The 19,293-nt window shown below is 40.1% G+C and overlaps 1 protein-coding gene across 1 annotated transcript in view; it reads right to left on the bottom strand.

The window, feature by feature from the left end:
- CUBN (cubilin) overlaps window positions 1-19,293 on the bottom strand; it is a 276,297-nt gene that overhangs the window by 66,010 nt on the left and 190,994 nt on the right. Inside the window, exons 48-54 of the mRNA XM_081230089.1 lie at window positions 18,629-18,810; window positions 12,483-12,654; window positions 11,187-11,393; window positions 9,253-9,402; window positions 7,317-7,438; window positions 6,538-6,763; window positions 4,614-4,801 (exon numbers count right to left, since the gene is read on the bottom strand). Of these exons, the coding sequence (XP_081086215.1) occupies window positions 4,614-4,801; window positions 6,538-6,763; window positions 7,317-7,438; window positions 9,253-9,402; window positions 11,187-11,393; window positions 12,483-12,654; window positions 18,629-18,810 (1,247 nt within the window). The remainder of the gene's footprint in view (window positions 1-4,613; window positions 4,802-6,537; window positions 6,764-7,316; window positions 7,439-9,252; window positions 9,403-11,186; window positions 11,394-12,482; window positions 12,655-18,628; window positions 18,811-19,293) is intronic.

The raw sequence follows: 19,293 nt of genomic DNA, 5'->3' as shown, positions 1-19,293 counted from the left end.
CAGTAGTTCAGGCAAGAGATCATGGTATCTACAGTGTTGAGTCACTCAAGGAAAATATTGATATTGGTAATAAATGCACATTATTGGAGGAAAAGGACGCTTAAGCTTGTTTAACCAGTGAGTCTCAACCGGGAGCAATTTTGCCCTTCCCGGGGGCATTTGGTGATGTCTGCAAGTGTTTTCAATTGTCACATTTGGTGTGGGCGTGGCATGTAGTGGGCAGGAGCCAGGGGCGCTGCTGAGCGTCCTATGATGCCCCTCCCCAAACCCCCAACTAGGAATTATCTAGCCCGGGAAGGCAAGAAGGTAATTGGGTTTGGATTAGTCTTACTTAACTGTTCAACATCATTCCCTTCCCATCAAATTACTCATTCTGAACATACCACTCTCAGGACTATTCCTCAAACAAAGCAATCACACACCCAGCCGTCACAAACGTTTCTGTTAGCAAATCAGCGCCCGGGAAGGGGTGTGAGGGAACGCCAGTTCAGAGCGCCATCGGCTCCTTAAAGTCGTATCATTTCAACTGATTCTCAAACACTGCGAATCCTGCTGTTAATCACCTTACTGAAGTCCAATTATATTTGCCATTTATGAGATATGGGAGGTGCCTGGGACTGGAACAAAAGCAAAGATATTCTGCCAAATCAGAAGATTAAAAAAAGGTCATGGGGGCTTCCCTGGTGGTGCGGTGGTTGGGAGTCCGCCTGCCGATGCAGGGGACGCGGGTTCGAGCCCCGGTCCGGGAAGGTGCCACATGCCACGGAGCGGCTGGGCCCGTGAGCCATGGCCGCTGAGCCTGCGCGTCCGGAGCCTGTGCTCCGCAACGGGAGAGGCCACGGCAGTGAGAGGCCCGCGTACCGCAAAACAAACAAACAAACAAACAAACAAAAAAGGTCAGGAAAGAAGTGCACACCCCCTATTTTCCCTAATATCCCCTTTATGTCCCCTGACCCCCTGCCTTTAACTATACAGGGAAGCAGTATACAGAAGTTTTCTAACCACATTCTGTTAAATTGTAAACATGACTTACCGAGAGAGAGATCTGCATGTGCTATTTTTACAAACATCACTCAAGAGGTGAAGTGATAAGAGCTAAAACTTTTAGGAAAGAATCTCCAGTTCTTTAACAAAGAACTCCAAGAATCCTCACGGGCTTATACTTTTCTGAAGTCATTAATTATGGATCTGACATCTCTACCTTTTGGCTCAAGAACATGGGTGTTATAAATGATAATAATGGTAAAGAGTTGTTAAATATTCATCGATACCTGTCAGTCAAGATCTCATTTCATTGGCTCTGTGACCTAGGACTCATTTAAATGATATTGGACCTACAAAATGTTACAAAACTGTCAAAAACTTCCTGACGTTTCTTAGGGTTTGTACAATTCACCCTGGCTTCAGGTGATATTTTATCACTCAAGCAATTAAAAAAAAAAACGTTTACTGAGTATCTGCAGATTCACACACAGTTGTAAGATACAGAGAAATCTCCTGTACCCATTTCCCAGATTCCTCCAACAATGACAGCTTGTAAAACTGTAATATAATATCATAACCAGGACGCTGACTCGACACAGTCCACCCATCTTACTCAGTGTCCCAGGCTCACGCACGTGTGCGTGTATTCTGTTACATACAAGCTTATACCACCACATTCAAGACACCAAGCAGCTCCAACACCGAGGTTCCCTAGAGTTGCCCTTTTATAACCACACATGACTCATTCCCACACTCACATCCTGCTAACCTCTGGTAGTCTGTCCTCCGTGTCTAAGCATTGTCATTTCAAAAATATTATGTAAATGGAACAATAGAGTATGTAACCTTTCGGGATTGGCTTTTTTCACTTGGTTTAATTCCCTGGTGATTTGTTCAGATCCTTAGCCTGTCAAAAGTTTATTTCTACCAAGGAGTTGTACTCCACAGTATGGAGGTACCAGAGTTCACTGAACTATTCACCTGTTGAAGGACATGTGCACTGATTCCAGTCTTTGTCTATTGCCTATAAAGCTGCTATGAACATTTGTGCACAGGTTTTTGTGCAGACATAGTTTACATTACTCTGGGATAAATGCCCAGGAGTATACTTACTGGATCTTATGGTAAGTGCACATTTAGTTTTATAAGAAACTGCCAAACTATTTTTCAGAGTGGTGTGCCATTTTACATTCCCACTGGCAATGAATAAGCGATACAGCTTCGCTGCGAGCTTGGCAGGATTTGGTGCCGTCGCTGTTTTTATTCTGGGCAGTCTGACAGGTGTGTGGCAAACATTGTGGTTTTAAGTCTCATTCTTCCTAATGGCTATAGTGATGTTGAACATCTTTTCGTATGTTTATTCACCACCCGAATATCCTCTTCGGTGAAATATCTGTTCATATCTTTTGCCTATATTCTAATTGGACTCTGTATTTTTACTGTTGGGTGTGAGAGTTCTGTCTGTACTTTAGATAGTAGTCTGTTGTCAGGTAAGTGCTTTGGAAATCTTTTCTCCCAGTTTGTAGCTTGTCTTTTCATCTCTTTACAGAGCAAAATATTTTTAATTTTGATATGGTAAAATTTATTAATTTTTCCTTTTACAGATTATTCTTTTGATGTTTAGTCTAAGAACTTTTCATCTATCTCTAGGTCCCAAAGATTTTCTGTTCTTTTTCTCCTCAAAGTTTATAGCTGTATATTTACATTTAGGTTTATGGTCTATTTGAGTTAATTTATTTTTTTGCCGTACGTACGCGGGCCTCTCACTGTTGTGGCCTCTCCCGTTGCAGAGCACAGGCTCCAGATGCGCAGGCTCAGTGGCCATGGCTCACGGGCCCAGCCACTCCGCGGCATGTGGGATCTTCCCGGACCGGGGCACGAACCCGCATCCCCTGCATCGGCAGGCGGACTCTCAACCACTGTGCCACCAGGGAAGCCCTATTTTGAGTGAATTTTTGTATAAGGTTTGACGTTAAGGGCTGCTTGCTGGAGCTGGGCCCCTCTTGCCTGTCTTATTTACCCACCTCAGTATCTCTTGGCAAAAACTGGAGTCTCAGGCCCAGCAGGGAAAGAGTGTGTTTCCCAGGCCACTGAGTTTTGTCAGAGTTCCAGATGGATCCCACCTGCCAGTGGTTCAGCCTTGCCTGCTGTCAGAGGGATTCCCATTCCATCCAGAGGAGAAACGGGACTGAATAACTTTTCACATTCCATTTTTACAATTGAAGAACCTGAAAGACCTTACTTTGTCTATATATTTGATGTTGACTCAATTCCTGAGAGAGTTCATTTGTTTCATGAAAAAAGCAATTAGGAAAAGTGTATACGATGTTTTGTTTTACATGTATTATATACAAGTCTAGGATTTTTATTGAAACAGCATACATGGATCAGTTAGATATAAAACATAATTTGAGAGATGATGTAAAATAATAACAACATCGACAATACAAGTCATTTCTACTCATTAGGTGGTTTTATATTCCAAGTACTGAGCACTGTTTATGTTATTATATCATATTACCTCTAATGCTTAAAACAGTCCTACTAAAGTAGGAATTATTTTCTTCATTTTACAGCTGAGTAATTTAAAGCCCAAATGTGTAATTGGCTCATAGAGGAACATTCAGGTGGTAAACGCAAGAGATGCGGAGTCCAGGCGAATGTTCTTTCCCCTAAAAGGTGTATGTCCTCTTAGCGATAAAACACGAGATATAAAATAGCACAGATGGAATGAATTTGTAATACAGTTATCACAGTCATAAGTCAATGAATAATGATGTCAGTGCCACAGGAGCTGTATTTACAACTGGAGAGGAAGAGAGCCTTACTGACTGACCCATGGCCATGATTTTACATGGATGGGTCCCTCACGGTCTGGTCAGCTTGTGGGCGCTTAAGGCTCAGGTGAAGGCTGGCACTAGTGCATGTCTAGCCTTCTGTAATTTTTATAGGATACTCTAAATGTTGCCTGTCATGGTGACTTTGATTCATTTTGTCCTTGAGGGTCTATTAGAAAGAAAGAAAAAAGAAAAGAAAGAGAAAACGAGAAAGAAAGAAAGAGAGGAGAGAGAGAAAGAAAGAAAAAAGAAAGAAAGAGAGAAGAAAGAAAGAAAGAGAGAGAGAAAGAAAGAAAGAAAGAAAAAAGAAAGAAAGAGAGAGAAAGGAAGAAAGAAAGAGAGAAAGAAAGAAAAAAGAAAGAAAGAGAGAGAGAGAGAAAAAAAAGAAAGAAAGAAAGAGAGAGAGAGAAAGAAAGAGAGAAAGAGAGAGAGAGGGGGAGGGAGGGAGGGAGGAAGGAAGGAAGGAAGGGAGGGAGGAAGAAATCCGCCCTTCTCTTTTTAGTTTCTATAGAGAGGAAGAACCGTAAATGCTCATGAGAATTTAATAAGGCGAGACAATCTCCTAAATTAAGTGTCTTTGCTTATGTATTAGCGAATGAAAGTCACAGGGCAATGTGTGTTGTGGTCCAAATTTTAACTCCTAGTGGTTGAGGTTTCTCACTTTTTCATTCAAGAAATCCAAGCAGCAAAATTGTCCTTCTCCTCCTTTGAGAGGCAGTGAGTCATTTCTAGTCTAAACGTTTACATTCCTGCAACCAGCTTGGCTCCAATTAAATATACAAGTGCACTGACCTTCACAAAGCTGTTCCGACACTGTCCGTCCCCACTGGGGATGAGGAAGTTGTTGTCAAAGCTGAGTTCCAAGTGTTTACTTTGGTGAGTAATGACTGTCCAGGAACATCTGACATTCTCAGGAAAATTCTGAGGCCAGTGGGGGGATCTGATTGTACCATTGTCTAAATGAAGTATTCCACCACAACCTGAAAAATTGTCATGGAAAAAGTCATTACCTTGTGATGAAAATAACAATTCTGGTAACTGAAGACTTCTGGAGAGGACACATTTCTAAATGTGAGATATCAGCGCATCTTTCCTTATATATGAGTCTCTGACCTATGGGGCAGGTCCACCACAAGGACTCTCAACAAATGGAAGGTCACTGAAGCCACAGGAGGCTACAGCTGTTACTGTTCCATTACACCTATACTGAACTCACCTGAGACCATTAATCCTTGCCATGAAGAGGACAGACTTCTATCCTGTCTTCAAACAAGAGCAGTAATTTTTACTCCCCTTGAGGCTATGTAGTATTTGTGGCCCAACAATCTCAAGCTTTGTCTTTTATTGCCACTAACACATGAGAATACAAGTCTATACTCATCTGCAATTTTTTTTATTTATTTTTATTTTTATTTATTTTTATTTTTTTGTGGTACGCGGGCCTCTCACTGCTGTGGCCTCTCCCGTTGCGGAGCACAGGCTCCGGAGGCGCAGGCCCAGCAGCCACGGCCCACAGGCCCAGCCACTCCACGGCATGTGGGATCCTCCTGGACCAGGGCACGAACCCACGTCCCCCGCATCGGCAGGCAGACTCTCAACCACTGGGCCACCAGGGAAGCCCTACTCATCTGCAATTTTACGCTAACATCCTGGACAGGAGAAAATGATTTTGAGGAGGGGAAAATCTTCCATTAAGTAACCTGGTTCATTCATATTGAAATGCCGATGGATGAACAATAAATTACAGGGATTGAAAGGAAGAAAAATCTAGAACTATTTTGTAATATTAAAGTACATTCTTAAGAGATGGCAAAAGGAAAAAAAAATGAACTCAAAACAAAATGAAGTTAAAGAGTATTCCCTGTATCTTCTGCTTTTAAACCCTTGGAAAACCAGTGGTTCATCTCAGCTCCCCTCTGCTTCAGCAGCACTCAGAGAGCTACCCAAACACCCTGACTCTTCTAGAAATAACTGCCCTGTGTGATGTCGCAAGACTATGATGAGATCCTGACAAAAGTGTCCAGTGCAAGGCTTATATTTTCTGGGAATTTCCATTAAATGAAATTTCCATGAAATTTCATAGTTTGCAGGTACAACAAGTAATCTTTTGAAATAGAATCTATCATGTTTTGCCCCATACAGAGCATTCATTCTAAGTCACGAATCTTATCTTGTCACTTTGCTGCTCAGAACTCTTCAAATAGCTCCCCACTGCTCGAGGGATAATATAGAAGCCAAGGCTCTCCAGGATGTGGACTACTTATTTTCCTGCCCTCAGCTCACCACTCAGCATTCTGCCTCCATGGTCCAAATATGTTAAACTACTTGTGATTCCAACACATATTTTCTATTACTTGTGATTCCCTAGTTGTACCATGGCCCTTTGCCTGTGGAGACAGCACGGTGAAGTATTAAGGTCAAAGTTTCTGGGCTCTGCTGTCTTCATTCAAATCTTGACTCTGCTGATCGTCAGCTCCATGAGCTGGGCAAATTATCCACCCATTTATCCTGTTTCCACCCATGCAAGTGGAGAAAATGTACACTGATACTGTGTCTTCCTTACAAGGTTGCTTCATGAGATGTCATGTGTAAACATTTAGAATTGAGTCTGACAGAGAGTAGGTACAAAATGTATACTAGTTGGGCTAGTTAATAAATTTAAAAAATACATCGATGATAAAAGACAGTAAGCGCAGAGAATGTTTCTTTCTTTTACCCAAAGTCTCTGTGTTCCATGTAGCATAAAAGCCACCATTTTGCACCGAATGGTCCGTGTTAAAAATCACCACCAGCTGGTTGGAACCCGACTGGATTGTCCCGGGGTTTGAACTTCCACAGTAGTGTCCTATGATGGGTGATCCGGGGGAACCACCGTTTCTGACTGTGACAGAGTCCCAAGCACAGGTTGAATGGGCTTCAATGTCAAAATCACTGAATATCAGCTGCAGGAGAAAAGGGAAGAAATGAGGAAACACTCTGAGCTGTAAGTGAGCCTATCTACGTTCGACTGAAGAGTTTGACTGAAGTCCTTACACACCCTTTTATTTTGTTTTAATTTATATAATTTTGTATTTATGTCTCTTATTTCATTCTCCCTGTCCTCCTCTATTTTTTTCTTATTGAAGTTTCTCTTGGAAATTTTGAGAAGGGATATTTCTCCCAGAACGGGAGTCATTAGGGTCATCCTCAGTCCCCTGGGCTGGGATGGCAAGTCATATCAAGAACATAAATACATCTCTTTTCTGGATGGGGAACTGTCTTCTATAGAGGGCTTCTCCTGTGCTTGAAAAAGAATGAAAGATATTTCATTCTTCATTAGTTGTAAACTTGTAAATGCCAATGTATATACGCTAATCCGAGAATCTTAGGGAGAAGATGACCTGGATCAAAGCCTATTCTAATCACTTGCTTATTAAAAGAACTCTGTTTCCACACAGGACATGGTACTTCTGTTGTATAATTTCAGAATTATTTTACCCACTAATCAAAACTCACAGTGATGGTGTGGCCTTGTGGGGCTTCCAACAACCAAGAACAGTGGGTCAAACTGTCGTAAGAGGCTGGATAGTTGGGGCTTGAGATCACTCCACTCTCACCTATCTGTACTCCACCACAGTCTGAAATTAGATTGTAAACTTCTAAATAAGAAAGGAAAAAACCCACCAAACTCTGTAAAGCCAAAGTAAATATTACTTATAGCCATCGTACTTCATGATTTTAAAAAAGGACAATAAATGAATAAATAGATGAAATTGGATGAAAGCAAAGTAAAACTAGATGGAAAATTAGAAATAAACAGAATCCCATATAGTGTTAATCAAATGGAATCACACAGTGAAGGCAGGCTCAAGTTTGATACAAAGGAGAAGGAAGATTATCTGAACCATAAATGGAGAATAATTAGATGAGCATAGAACTGACAGTAAATGCACTAGGGACAAAGCAAAGAACATTGCCTTTCTTAAAAAAACTAGGCCTGTGGAAATAAATGTAAGCCTGAAGAATATGGTGAGTACCATAACTAAAGACTTTGTCGTTTGACCACAAGCACATATATTGTGATCAGCTGTCAAAGTGTACTTTAGTATAGCAAGTTGAAACATGGATACATTTCTAAAGCATGGTATGGTCTGATGTTCCACACAAATAATACTGCTTCCTGAAATCTGACTCTTTTCTTTCAAGCTGATAAAGAAAAACCAGCTGGCAACATGGTTGACTGAATAGATAATCAATGTCACTCCCTTCTCCAACCAACCATTTGGTTATAACACAAAGAAATGTTAAATAAAATGATAACCAAAATATATTTGATTCATAGCCCAGCTTAATGGAAAGAAAGGAGATCTCTAAGAACTATAAACAATAAATGTACTCAAATTCCAAGGGGTATCTTAAACTGAGAGTGTGTAGGTCTAAGAGGATATAGAGTCAAGATGTGGGCCCCAGAAGTTGTGGTTTGAGGTTTGATGATCAGGCAGAAAGAGAACATATGGCCTTGGACCTCCACAAAAGCAAGGGCTTTTACATAAAGTTCGGAATCTGCCATATTAGTGAAATGGACTAGAAAAACTCTAATGGCCCAGAGAAGCAGCAAGGAGGAGTACTGTCTGTCTTGGGCTGAATTTTCAGGTACAAACTGAATGTCACAGATACAAATCTAGCACAAAACATTAGCAAATTATGTTTAGTAATATGTCCAAAATACACATGATGGCCAAGTAGGGTCTATCCCAGAAATGAAAGGATGGTTTAACAAGAGAAAAATCTTTTAATACAATTTATCACATTAACACATTAAAGTAGGAAAAAATAGGATCATCTCAATAGATGCAGAAAAACCATTTGCCAAAATCTGACAGTAAAAAGAAAAAAACCAAAAAAACTTTTTGTACACCATGAATTGAACAGACTTCCTTTAATGTGATAAGGAGTATTGCTTGAAAACCTAAGAGAAACCAGTATATTTAACAATGAAATGTTACAGGCGTTCCCCTGAAGGTCAGAAACAAGATGCTGTCATCCCTTGCATGTGACATTATGATGGTGGCCTTAGCTAGTGAAATAAGACAAGAAAAAGAAATCAAGAATGGGGATTGAAAGAGAAAAATTGCTATCAATTTGCAGAAGATATGATTGTTTACACAGAAAAACCAGAGGTAATTTATAGACAAAATACTAAAACTAACAAGAGTCTAGCAAGATCTGTGGGCTAAAGATTGATGTATTAAAATTTTAAAATTCCTAGATATAGGCAACAACCAGCTAGAAAGTATAATTTAAAATGTCTCAGCCACACTACCAACAAAATCAATAAATAAACCTAGAAATACATCTAACAAAATATATGCGAGATCTTTATGGAAAATGTCATTTAAAAATTTATGTATTATGTTATTGCCACAGTTGGAGAGCTTATCATAAGTCTTACCTGTAAAGGAATACTGTGCATGGAATCCAACATGTTCTACACGTTCATTGGTGACAAAGTGTATCCATACCTGAGGATAAGGTATAACCAGTGGCGTTCTAGGTTCTGAAGCTCCACAAAGTCTCCATATCAGAAGCCCATCAGCATTACCTGAGCAGAATAACACACCAGTGTCACCATATATATATCTTTTGAAAAATATATCCAATGAATTCAGTAGGAACAAATAATAAAAAAAATTTTAAGCTATTACATTGATGCACATTTAAATTCTGGTTTAACAGCAGACATTTCACAAATCTCCTTTCTATCTTTCTCAGCTACAAAGGAAAGAGTGCCTCCAGCGGGTAAAAAAGAATGCTTTTTTTGGTATGGGCCTCTTTCTCTATCATAGGTGTCATTTTGTTCCAATTCATGTTTTCATAATTATTGTTTAGTATATCTAAACAGAGACACAACTGTTAAAAAACTTAAAAAAAAACTTTTGGCTGTGCTTTTTTTTTTTTTTTTAAGGAGTAAAAAACTCAATACCAATAGTGACAAAATACATCAGCAAGATAAAAGTGATAATTACCTAAAATTTTAATAATTTCTTCACTGTATTTAATCAACTGAAATGAATGGGATATTCCATACTCAGGCTAAGAACTATCAGATTTGGAGCTATTTTTGTGAATATTATTTTCACAGTAATTTGATGATCATCTATTGCTCACACTTATCTCCTCACTGTTTAGTCTTTCAGACAACATCACTGACCTTAAAAGTCAACAAAATATAGTATTCTAACTGTCTCTAAAATGATGGAATCGAGAGAAGATTGCATTTAACTGAATGAAATTTGATAGATAGCTGTTCTGTTTGATTCTATAAGCCAGTGGTTTTGAACCAAGCAGAGGGGGTGAGGATTTATCAGAATCCCATGCAGAACATTCTCAAACTACAACTTCCATTTCCCTCATAAGCCTTTTCTAGGTTCATCTACCTCTAAGAGGCCAGATGATTCTTCTGCTGAGACAGTTGGTCTGTGACCATAAACTTTATCAAATTCTCTTTCTGCCCTCCATGTTCCCAAAGCCAGCATCAATTTCTATAGTTGCCCCAGTACATTGTCACCGGCAAACTGCATTAGCATTCAGCCTCCTTTTCTTTAAATTTTGCAATAACATGGAACCCAGTGAGCCTTAGACAGCATAGCTGATATACTGATATACTGTTACTTTTCTCCCTCCTTTTTTTTTCTTTAGGGGGAAAAAGAGTGCCAATGTAACACTGGGGACAATTCAATGGATAACTTGTGCTTCGACTATAGGAAAGAACTAAAATGGATTTATCAGCCATGAATGCAGATTTTTAAAAAATTCTTAAGATGATTATAGTTTACCAGGTATAGTTCAATCCATTTTTATTATGAAAACAAAGACAAACTTGACTGCTTCAGGGATAATTTCCTAACCAGCTTCTATGTGCTTCTCCGTTTAATGCATTGCGAAGTTTCTTTAGACTTCTAAGGCCTAAGGAGAATTCCACAGCCTCTTCTGTGAATCCTGTAAATTCAGGAAACCACCAGCACATATTCTGAACATGTTACGTTCTAGTCTCTGAAGAAAGAAGTCTTGAGTAGATGAGAGTTGAAGGGACCACTTGAACTCATTAACAGAGCAAAGGCAAACTGGAATCTCTCCTGGGTAAATGTCACATCAACTGAGACATAGGGTCTAATTGAAAACACCGATCCATCTCATGCCTTGTTTATAGGGCATGTTGTCCCCAGCTGGGCATGTGCAGAATGATGGCTTTGTCTGAACAATGTTCTTCTGGATCTTATATATAATACATACCTTACAGCCCTTTGTCTCCCTTCATTGTTGGTGGCCTCCAGGCATAAGAAGGCTGCAGGTGAATGGGAGAATGTGTTCCTTGATTGGACTCACCTGCTCGGAACTCAAGGACATCAAACTGACAGTCCTGGTGACTTTCTAGGTAAAAATCCTCAAAATGAATGTAAATGGAGGAGTTTCCCTGGTTTGGATTGCTGAGCGTCCATTCGCAGTTTAGGTTTCTTGAGTAATTACTGACTCCATCATAGCCAGGAGAAGTGAAGTTTCCCACAACGGAATTTGTAAGGGACCCACCACATACTAAGAAAACAGAAGGCAACAGAGAAAGTAGTTGTCAGATCCATGCCATAGCAGAAGATACAACCAAGACAGAAAAAAATAACTACAGCGACCACAGCAGCTTTTTTATTGCTTTGATTTGTTTCTCTAGATGAAGTCAGGGCTGTGGGTGGAGGGCTGCCTCCTCATGCTGCAGAAGTGGTTTCTGTGGATTTAGAAAGAAAGATGTACAAAAATAAGCAGCTTCTTTATTTTCCTGAAGATGTAGATTAGGTGGGTGGGGTTTGGCTATGTGTCAGTATCTCCTAATGTGAGCCTGTTGTTCATTAACATTTAATTTAGAGCAATATCTAAATATAATGGTGGTCCCGATGGCTATTGTTTAGCAATCTTCCACCTGACCCGAGAATTTAATCGGATAAAACAGATAACATTGGCATTCCAATGAATTTGCTCCTTTTGATAGGGAATGAATGCTCCTTGTATCAATGAAATAACTTAAAGGTTTTTAAAAAATATTCAGTTCCACTCTTCCTAAATTTTAAAGCTCTTAGATAATAACAACAATCCAGAAAGAAGGAGGATATTTAGAATAGAAAGGCCATATCTTGCTAATTTTAAACGCTCTGTATCGTATATGAACCCCTCAGTCACGTACGCTGGAAATCTGTATAAGGATGGATGGATGCCTAAGAAGCAATAAAATCCATGTGTCTTCAATTACTTTACTTACTCTCCAGGAGTAAGCTGCCCCTCAAGAGGTAGTTATCCTCTTCCAGGATAAAAGAGTGGACCAAGGGCTGCGGGACTGGCAACCAACTATTATGGCAACACTGCATGGAACTGAGCTAGAAGCTCTTCTAACAGCATTTTCTAAATTTTCTAATTCACAACAGCAGTTTTCTTTCCAAAACTAGAGGTTTTTGTCTTCTGTTTTGGGGGTTTTGTGGTTGGGTTTTCTATCTGGTAATGTTTGTCTTTTGTGGAAGATCCGAGGTGTGACTTTGATCTCTAAAGGGGACATGGATGGCTCCACTGCTGTCGGCAGTAGCTGTGGGACACCTGCAGCGCAGATGATAACACAGGTGTATTTATAACATCCTCTATTACCTGCGTCTTCACTGGACGTATAGGAGGCAGAGAAGCCTCCATATGGCCTGGATCCATCAGTGAAATAAACAACCTTCATTGTATTTCCCGAAGATTTGATCTCATTGCTGCTGTTCACGCTGCTACACAGTTTCTCTAGCTGGGGGGAGTTACTTCTAATGCCATTAAATACCTGTCAGAAAAAATAGTTTAACCTTTAGACACAGTCCATCTGACTATTTCCTAGGAGGTTACGTTCCCAGACCAGACACAATTCCTTCTAAGAAAACTCTGTGCTAAAATGAATTACTTAACAATATGGGCACTTAGCCCAGTGCCACAAGCCACAGTGTTACCTGGAGCACATTTTGTGGCCTCAGGGTCATTGCACTAAAGTGGAAGTATTGCAGTCATGCCCTCCTGCCATGTGGTGACAAGTGAAAAACCGCTGTGCTCTTTGTAACTGGAAACTGTGCTCAAAATGTAAAGAAGCTATGCCAACACGCTCACATCTTAGTTCACAGAGTTCACTGGGGGACAGTTTTGTTTAACAATCCATCAGGACCTTTGATATTTGGAAAGAAGGCTTAAATGTTAATCCCTGATGATCTGAAGTATAGAAGAACTCAATTTTTTTTTTTTTTTTTTTGGTACGTGGGCCTCTCACTGTTGTGGCCTCTCCCATTGCGGAGCACAGACTCCGGACACGCGGGCTCAGCGGCCATGGCTCACGGGCCCAGCCACTCCACGGCATGTGGGATCTTCCTGGACCGGGGCACGAACCCACGTCCCCTGCATCAGCAGGTGGACTCCCAACCACTGCGCCACCAGGGAAGCCCAAGAACTCAAATATTTTTAAATGCCATTTTTTTAATTGGAGTATAATTGCTTTAAAATGTTGTGTTAGTTTCTGCTGTACAATGAAGTGAATCAGCTATATGTATACATATATCCCCTCCCTCTTGGACTTCCCTCCCACCCAAGTAATTTTAAAAATCAATCTCAATATAACAGGTCTTTCCTAATTAGTCATGCATTCAAAGCTTCAATTTTCTTACTGGTTTGAATTTTTAAAAATGGATTAGAGTACTGTGGACTCCAGAATATTAAACAACTCCAGTTATGCACATAGTTATGATAATTGGCAAAATATTATTCCACTTCTTTACAAAACCAAGGGAATATTTTAGCACAGCTCAAGAAAGATCCAGAAGTAACTAAACAATAATAGATTGAGTGAGCGATAGTCCTGTTTTTAAAAAGGATTTGAATGGCTTACGATTAGAAATCATGAGGCAGAGTGTGACACTAAGAGCTGTGGAGGAGGATAATGTGTTCCATAACAAAAGCTGTACGCTTTTTTTGCCTACTGTAATTGATCATTAAATTTTGTTCTTCAGGGGCTTCTGGTTTAAAGTAACTTCCGGCTCACAGGACAGGACACAGAGCTTCCTATCATTTACTGAGCATGGACAAAATGCCAGACTCTGCTAATAACCCACTTGGATTACCTTATCCAATTAGCAAAACAACCTCTCAGACATATAATATTATGAATAATACTATGTAGTTGTAATTAGGTGACAGAAATTCATTTGTATACTAATTTTCATCAATTTCTCTCATTATAAATACAGTGGATGCTATTGATATATAAGCATATAATATTACCCCTGTTTTCCAGATTAAGACACTAGAATTCAGAAAGATTATGCCATTTGCCAAAGTTCAAAGAGCCCGTAGTAATACAATTGGGATTCAAATTACCCCTCTGATTCCAAACCATGAAGTAATGCATAAGGAAAGAGAAGGTGACAAGTATTTCAATAATTCTAAAAACAGGAATGGGCAACACATTGCCAGAATCAAAACGGATTATTCACAACTAGAAGGCTAATGGAATATGTGCAAAACCATGATCAATGGCCTTTATCCCTTCCCCAACGTCTGCCCTGAGCTCAGAATCAGCATGATGAAAACCTGTGAGGCGTCCATTTATCACGTGAACTCCTGCTTTTAGAAGCAGCAAGAGTGCTGTGTCCACCTCCCTCCTCCACTCCTGTTTATACTCAGAAACCATAACTCCCAGAAAACAGTGGGGTAAGAAGTAGGTATATGAGATTCAGGACAAGCTCTAAAATGTGCTAAAAGCAGGAATAAAAGCAGGCATATGTCTCATCACAGTGCACACGGGATGCTGTGGCTTTTCCTCTTCTCCATCTGGGCACAGAGTGAGATAGGCAGCTGGGTTTGGAGGAATTGGATGCTCAGGTCGCTGGATGAGGTATTAGTCTAGAAGTGGTGCACTCAAAGCCACCCTCAAGCAACCTGTAGATCTTAGGAAGGGTCCCTCTCTTCTCCCTCCCTCCCTCCCCCGCTCCCTTCCTTTCTTCTTTTCAGCCAAGTTCTCAAGTAAATAAAGAGCAAACGAAGGACAAGCCACATCCCCTTGTTTGGGGCAGAGTGAAGAGGAAAAAAAATAAGTATTGAACCCATAAAAATATATTTCAAAGAAAAGGAATATGGACATTATATTAAAGGTTCAGAAATTTATTCTGAAAGTGATTCTTTGATGTTTTAACCTCCCTGTGGGGAAAAGACCTGTAATATAACATATGTGGTTTCCCCTAACTCAACGGTCAAGTCCCCACCTCAGTCAGCTCCCATGAAGCCCATGAGTGGACAGCCCCAGTCATGAACACAGAGCTTCCCATCGCTTTTTAGTACTTCATTCTTAAATATGAATGAACAGTCAAAGGTCATCGGACATTTAGGGAAACATCCAACATAAAAGGCAAAGAGCAATATAATAGGAAACAGGAACTTGAAGGAAACTGACCCCCAAAGGAGCAACACAAAGCTTCAAAATTATGATTAATATATTCATATATGTATGTGAATACATTGAATACATATGAATATGAATAGATTGAATATATATGATTTTTTTTGGCTGGGCCATGTGGCTTGTGGGATCATAGTTCCCCAATCAGGGATTGAACCCGTGCCCCCTGCAGTGGAAGCACGGAGTCCTAACCACTGGACCGCCAGGGAATTCCCAGAATATATATGATTTTTTAAATCTATATTAAATATATTCAAAGAATAAGGATAAAATAAGGATAATTACAGGTATACACATCCTCAAAAACTTTATCACCCACGCCCACGTCCTTAGGGAGCCACAGAGCATGTGCCTCGCCCAAAGAGGGAATTAACCAAGAACAGAAAATGAGCATATCATAAAGCCAGGCATCCAGCCCAGGAGACGAATGAAGGGACTTGCAAATTTGATGATGTAGGGAAATCTGGGCACGGCAGCGGAATCAGGCTTGAAGCTGATGGGCAAATGCTCAAGGAAGATATTGCTAAGGAAAATGAATAGAACTGATAGATGTGTTTTACTGTATAAGGTGGGGATGTATACCTGGAGTAGAAAGTGTGTGTGGAAGAATTAGTGGTAGATACGTGAAAAACCAAGAAAAACCATGAGAGTGTAAAAGGGACACAGTTATTATTATTACTTGGAAAATCAAAAGCAAGTGCTAACAGAGTACACCACTTGGTTTATGTGGGAGTGATGTTTTCATAATCATATTAATGTAAACCTTGAATAACAATTTAACAAAATCTGTGACAGGAGTATTTGGCGAGGTAGTTGGGGGGTGTTAAGTGAATTACGTGCACCCCACGTGCATTTGCAGTGATGGTGGGGAGGTTTTTGAAGACAGCTAAATCCTCACCTTCCACAGCGGGATGTGGATAGATAATGTCTAAGACAGAAAAAATAAAGTAGTAGCATAATAGGAATATTGTTTTGAAATAATGACATAAATACCAAAAGAAGTAGCTGAAAGAGTTGAAAAGTAGGTGCCTTTGGCATCTATGATTCAGAGATGGGGAAATGACAAGACATGATTCAGAATTTGTGGTTGATGCTGTAGATTTTATTTTATTATATGAGTTCCGAAAGTATGACTTTTCCTGTAGGGCATGTGAATATTCTGCTGGTACGATTCCTAATGATTATATTTCAATATGATCTCAAAGGAAAAAAAAATGTTAACATATACATCAAAATTTTAGTAATGGCTATGTCGAACTCCAAGTATTTTTATATTTTTTATTTTCTCAACTCTCCAAATACCATTCAATAGCATCCACTGTATTTATAATGAGAGAAATTGATGAAAATTAGTATACAAATGAATTTCTCTCACCTAATTACAACTACATAGTATTATTCATTGCCAAGAAAAGATAACAAAATGCTTCAAAAGATGATATAATGGGAGTGGTTAAGTTTTTTTCTACTTCATTCTTGCTCTGTATTATTCATTCAACAATAGGAAAAAAAATGTTCCTTTAAAATAAGAAAACTTAGGTCCAAAATTTCCTGGCTTCCAAATAAAAGAAAGCACACTGGGCTCCGTGATTTTCAATATCTGATAAAAGACGTTTCAGTCCTTCATATATTAGAACCAGAGAGCGAAATTTGAAGCCTAAATATGACCATTTTAGAGCAATACAAAGAGAGAGTAACATACAGAGGTGTTTCATATTTTTGAAATTCACTAAGCAGCAGGAGACAATGAAACTACAAACAAAAGTGGCTCATTTCTGAGAAGGGTAATGCTAGTTCTTGGACTGTTGATTCCTTCAACAATGACTGTGTCTATTACGTGCCAGGCACTGGGGATTCAGCAGGGAATGAAGCGAAGTGCGTGTCCCTGTAAGTGGAGCTTACATTCTAGAGGAGGGAGCAGCCAATACACAAACAAATAGATGCATGGACTGTCAGCTGGTGTGAAGTGCTGTGAAACCAGTCCAGACCAGGGTGGGGTGGGGTCTATTTAATGAAGGTACTTAGGGAAGTCTTCTCGGACCAAGTCATTTGAGCAGAGCCCTGAATGAAATGAGGGAGGGGACCAGGCAGCCACCCGGGGAAGAACATCCCAGACAGAGGCAACCGTACATGGGAAGTGCTGGTGGGTGCATCTTAGGGTAGTCAGTCAAGGAACAGAAAAGAGGTCATTGTGGCTGGGTCCTAGTGAGCAAAAGAGGAGGGGGGTTTGAGATAAGACACATGGGTAGAAGAGGGAAGGCACAGCAGATAATGTAAGGCCAGCTGGGCCATTATGAAGATGTGGGACTTCCCTCTGAGTGAGAAAAGAGGCCATTAGAGGATTTTCAAGGAAAGCCTCATGGTCTGATTTAGGTTTAAACCCATCACACTGGCTGCTGTGTTGAGATGCAGAGAGACAAGGGTGGAAGTAGAGACCAGTTGGAAGTTATTAAAATAAATCTAAATGAGTGGTGATGGCGGTCGCAGTGGATGTAGTGAGGAGTAGTTAGATTCTGGATCTCTTGTAAAGATCTAGCCGAGTGAGCTTGCTTATGGGTGCAGTTTAAGGTGTGAAAGAAAGGACTCCAAAACAGACATCAAGGCTTTGGACCTGAGCAACCAGAAGTTTGGAACAGTTATTTACTGAGATAACAAAGACTGGAGAAAGGGCAAGCTGGGTGGAACATATACTAATATTCATCTACAGTTAATACAGTATAAATGCATACATATCTGTCATTCACAGCTAACACTCAGGGATTTCATTAGGTTTCTTTTGCTAAGGGAAGCTAAGAATACTAAGGGTATTATACTCAAATATAATATTATACTCAAATATAATATTTGAGATTATACTAAGGGTATAATCTCAAAGCATGAGCTTGGCAACCTGGAAGACAGTCGACCTCGGTCTTCCAGAGGAGTCACTCGGTACATCCAGCAGAGAACAGTAATTATGCAGAACCACCCATCTGCTTAAAACTTTTGGTGATGGCTTATCCTGTGACTCTGGTCCCAATCACAGGCTTAACTTCTCGGTTTACATAGGTTTTTCCATGTGTAATGATCATTTGCTTGAAAATTTTTCCTGCCTATGACCCTGATGTAGGTTGAGACAACTAATAGTCTCTTAAAACAGCTTTTATAAAAATTATGGCAAACATTTATTGTGACTTTGTTCTAACTAAAATACTTAGAATTTGTGTGAGATACAGTTGCACGGAGGGGAATATTCCTGACCTAGTTTTCTGACTGTGATTTATGGGTCAATAAACTCCTTAAACAATGGACTATAACATCCCTGACAGCAGGGGACACTTACTATCACGTGCTCACTGCTGCAGAATGGATGGGCTTCTAGCCTCAGGTTGTCAAAAGTGAGGGTCACCCGCCGTCCTTCCTGCACAGTGATTCTCCATTCACACATCCAGCCGTGAGGGTTTGGGTTCAGGTAGTTGGGAGAAGTGAAGGTCCCAGCAGGGCCCTGGAGATCCCCACCACATGCTGAAGGTGGCGGGGGGCGGGGGGGAGAGAGAAGGAAATAAAAACCAAAACTAAGAAAAATTCCAATCCAATCCTATAAGGAATGTTCTCAAAAGTAAAGCATTTTTTTTTATTGTCCCACTGGACAGAATCAGTGCTCTTATTTACCACTGTATGTACACAAGGATTATCCCTGATATTTAATATTTAATCTCTGCTTCCATAGATGGTAGTTCACTGGCAGCCTTTTGTCATCATGGCCCAAGAAATATGAGAGTCCAGTAAGTGAAGCAATCATCAGAGTCAGGAAAATCAGAAGGCTAAAGTCATCGTCCAGTTTTTTCAAGACAAGATCTTTATTTCACCTGCGCTTGTCAGGGAATTCGGCACGCAAATTCGGAGTGACTGGAGCACTAACAGACTGGCTTTCTTAAGATGAGGAATGTGGTTCGGCTATCACCTCCTGACACCCCTCACAGCATTAGGTCCTTTCCTTTGTAGCAC

This window comes from Mesoplodon bidens (genome assembly GCF_964165515.1).
Source record: "Mesoplodon bidens genome assembly, chromosome: 3".
NCBI lineage: Eukaryota > Metazoa > Chordata > Mammalia > Artiodactyla > Ziphiidae > Mesoplodon > Mesoplodon bidens.
This window is presented reverse-complemented; position numbering and strand designations above follow the sequence as displayed.